Source organism: Alosa alosa, chromosome 4 (genome assembly GCF_017589495.1).
Source record: "Alosa alosa isolate M-15738 ecotype Scorff River chromosome 4, AALO_Geno_1.1, whole genome shotgun sequence".
NCBI lineage: Eukaryota > Metazoa > Chordata > Actinopteri > Clupeiformes > Clupeidae > Alosa > Alosa alosa.
The window spans coordinates 25,793,252-25,797,345 of record NC_063192.1 but is presented as its reverse complement, the minus strand read 5'-3'; the positions used below and the strand labels follow the sequence as shown (position 1 = coordinate 25,797,345).

The 4,094-nt window shown below is 47.4% G+C and overlaps 1 protein-coding gene across 1 annotated transcript; it reads left to right on the top strand.

The window, feature by feature from the left end:
• Positions 1–281: 281 nt before the first annotated feature.
• neurod4 (neuronal differentiation 4) lies at positions 282–3,625 on the top strand. Its single transcript, XM_048241450.1, has 2 exons — positions 282–491; positions 1,711–3,625. Exon 2 carries the CDS (start codon positions 1,717–1,719, stop codon positions 2,812–2,814), a length of 1,098 nt encoding a protein of 365 aa, XP_048097407.1. The 5' UTR covers positions 282–491; positions 1,711–1,716; the 3' UTR covers positions 2,815–3,625.
• Positions 3,626–4,094: the final 469 nt, after the last annotated feature.

The window sequence follows — 4,094 nt, the reverse complement described above, 5'->3', positions numbered from 1 at the left end:
AGCTAATAGTTTAAGATGTGTTCAGTTGCATGCAACACCCACTTTCCCCTTCCACAAATGTGCGCGCGCACGCACACATTCACACACACACACACACAAGAAGAGGGAGGGCAGACATGTACAAAGGTTGTTCTTGGGGTGCGAGGCAGTTAAGTCGTGAAACTTTTGGTCACGGGCCCGCCACGCGCGTTTGCATCAGCTGGAGGGGTGGGATCCCCGTGGGAGGGGCTACACCATCTCACTAGAAAGGCTCAATCAAACGCGGAGGGCGCCAGAGAGAAATGAGAGTAGTGCGGTCGCGAGTCGATGGATAGATAAACTGAAGGGCCAACTTCTGACGAGCGCCTGCGTCCAAGTCAAACACAAGACAAATAGCAAACAGAGGATTCTTTAACCGACTAGTGATTTTACTGAAGTTTCACTACCTGGACGAGTTCTTCGATTAGGATTCACCAATAATTATACACGAAAAGGCACAACATCAGAAACAGGTACGTTTTCTGCAAAATATTTTGATAATGGCAAAACAGTTATTGCTCTTCGATTTGTGCAGCATATAGGGTGTCGTGCCAACTTAGACAACTTTTGGCAACATAGAACATAGAACAGCTTCAAAATGTAGTTTCCGAAGATTGATGGGTTGAAGCAAATCACAGAATTATACAATTTGCTCAATATTAGGCTATTAATCACGATAAGACACTTTACAATCTGCCAACATTGCCATCAACGTTGGTTCAAGACTCACCAGTCACCAAACCAAATAAGACGTGTTCTAGATTATTTGTTTAAATCTTTTCAAGCAGACAAGTTAAGTGATATGTAGGGCATTAGGCCCATTCATTATTTTACAGTAAAATCAAATGGCTTGCCTCATCACACGCACTAATGCACAAGTACAAATGAAAACAGTTACTGCTCAACGCAGTATGGGTGCAAGGGTTAAAGACAAATTGAGGCCATCATCACAAACACATTAATATGCATTATTATTATTATTGTTATTATTATTGTTATTATTATTATTATTATTATTGTGTTAAAATCACAGTCATGCACCAATCTTCTACAGGAATTTGAATGCCATTTGATTAACAAAAGTGGATATAAATTTGAGATGCGGTTGGTGCATTCAATCAAATCAAATTCAGCTATTCAAACAGTATCAGTATGGCTTGGTCCCATGTTTGTTGACTCCGTTTTACAGGCTAGCTTCAAATTAAATCCGAGCGCTTTATCCGCAAACTAAATCCCGTCGTGTCCCAGATTGACAGCGTCTCCAAAATGATGACACAGTGGTCGGAAATCGCAGGGTTTAGACCGAAAGTATCTCCCATTTAGATCGCGCATTAAAGCCTAGAGAAAATGCGGAATCCATGCCGAATATTGTCAGCTATTATAATAATCATCTGTTGCTTCAATCTCATTCCTCTGGCGAGTGTTTTAGTCCAATAGTGTCCGAAGATTATTTACGCCAGGAGTAGTGAAGTTGTCAGCAATACTAGTTGGGCTCACTTCAGATGCGCGAGCTGTTCAGACAACAGTGCTGAAGTAGAGGAGGCGTAAAGCTTTCAAACAGAACGCTTTTGAACACTGAGAAGATACTTCTATTTGCCAGTAATGTGCACTGTTTGGACCATGTCTTATCTAATTCTTCACCCTGAATGTTTTTTTCTTGAGTGATTTACCAATATATTTTTGTGCCTTCAGATCACAATGATGACCAAACAGTTTGGCAAGTCTGGAGAGGTGAGTGAGCTGGTCAGCTCTCTGGGCTGGATGGAGGAGGACATGAGCTCCCAGGACGGGGACCGGACTCCCGACATGAACCGCTACAGGCTGAGCGGGGGCGGCAGCCATGACCCCTTGGAGCTGGGCAGTGAGGACGTGGATGAGGAAGAGGAGGAGGACGACGAGGAGCTCGGGCCGGACGGCGAAAAGGCCCCAAAGAGACGGGGCCCCAAGAAGAAGAAGATGACCAAAGCCCGGGTAGAGCGCTTCCGTGCCCGGCGCGTCAAGGCCAACGCCCGCGAACGCTCACGCATGCACGGCCTGAACGACGCGCTGGACAGTTTGCGTCGCGTCATGCCCTGCTACTCCAAGACTCAGAAGTTGTCCAAGATCGAGACGCTGCGGCTGGCCCGCAACTACATCTGGGCCCTGTCTGAGGTGCTGGAGAGCGGCGCGCCGGCCGAGAGCCCGGGCTTCGTGGACATGCTGTGCAAGGGCCTCTCCCAGCCCACCAGCAACCTAGTGGCCGGCTGCATGCAGCTAGGGCCGGCTCCCATGAACGTTGGCAAGATGGACGACAAGTGTGGCGGCGTGGCCGGAGCCGGCATGGGCATGGTGGGCATTGGCATCGGCGGGCAGGCTGGACACCCGCTCAGCAGCTACCCGTCGCCAGGCCTGCCCAGCCCGCCCTACGGCTCGCTGGAGGCCTCGCACCTGCTGCATCTGAAGGGCTACAAGGGCCCCGGCGGCGCCTACGAGAACCCCTCGCCCAACGAGTGCAGCAGCGGCACGCCGCCCTACGACGGTCCGCTCACGCCGCCGCTCAGCATCAGCGGCAACTTCGCCCTCAAGCAGGAGCCGTCACCGCGCGAGGCCGAGCGGAGCTACCCGACCCACCCGCCGGCCGGCCACGGCGCACACTACCTCTCCTCACACCACTACCCACCCACCTCCATGGCTGCCCCGGCCCACCCGCTCTTCCCCGGCTCGCGCTACGAGCTGCCCCTGGACATGGCCTTCGACTCCTTCGCCCCACCGCCACACATGGTGGCCTCACAGATGGGCACCATCTACAGCGAGTGAAGGAGCCCGGTGGCACTTCTCTCATCCTGCCGCACTCTGCTGCCAGCTGCGTCTGACTCTTTACAGCTTGGCAGAGTGGGGGGGCATGACAGCTAAATACCCGCTGAGCATTTCTCTGGCTGGTTCACACAAACAGCATGCAAAAGACTCCAAAGTGGGAAAAAGAAGGAGAACTAGAGAAAAGGAGAGGGAGAAAGAGACAGCTGCCCCCGCTACCACCTCAACTGAACCTACCTGTTACCTCAAAACTGTTGAGAAGTTGAGAGGCATCATTTGAAATGAAGTCATTTTCCATTATTGTTGTCATGGCTGTATGTTTTAATTTCTTGATTGTTTTTCATTCTGGATTCGTTTCTGTGGAAATACTTGATAAACCCTATATGAGCCATATACTAATGCACCCATGCATGTTCTTACACTCCTGACCCAGGTGCAGAGGAAGAGTACTTTGTTTAACACTGATAAACAGCTGCCCAAAGTTTCTTTTGTTTCTCATCCTACTGCCATAACAGTACTTCAACAAGACTTTGGTAGCACAGTGATGTTTGCCATATGAATTGAAATACGTTTATTTATAATGGTATTTAATATTTATTTTGATGACTGTTGTCTGTCTCCTAAAACAATTATCAGCACAGTTTTTTTCAAATGTTTCAGTCCACTGCCAGTCACTGGTACTGATGAACTATTTAAATTATTTATTTGTTTTTTTTTTCTGTCATTCACCTCTATATTGTCATATCAGTCAATTTTTTGTAAATATGTTCATGTTTCGCACTTAATGAAATAAATATTCTTATATTATATAATACTCCTTTTGTGATGCCTATTTCATATCTCAAACATAAAAAAATAAGTTGGTCTGGTCCTTGGACCTGGATGGTTGATCCCTTATTTTTCTATCTAGCTATTTATCCACTTTCTTAGTTTTTTTCCCTCAAAAAACAAATCTTTTTGAACCTTATCTTATACACAGATGTAGTATGTACGTCATTACAATATAGTTCTTTTCACTCACACAGATCCACTATATGTCTATCCCAGAGGCCAATTAAGTCTCAAGGGCTGGCCTATACACAGCCATGTTTTTATCAGATGGTACCCACAAGGGTGACAAAGTGCCATGACAGGATGATGGACGACCCTAGATAACCACAGAGGTGTCCTTCCCACAGAGAGGCAGGCTCAGACGCAGACACAGCACCACTCACTCCACGAACTTCCTAACGGTTAAAATGGTCAACTACTAAAAATCTAAAAAACACACACACATCTTCACT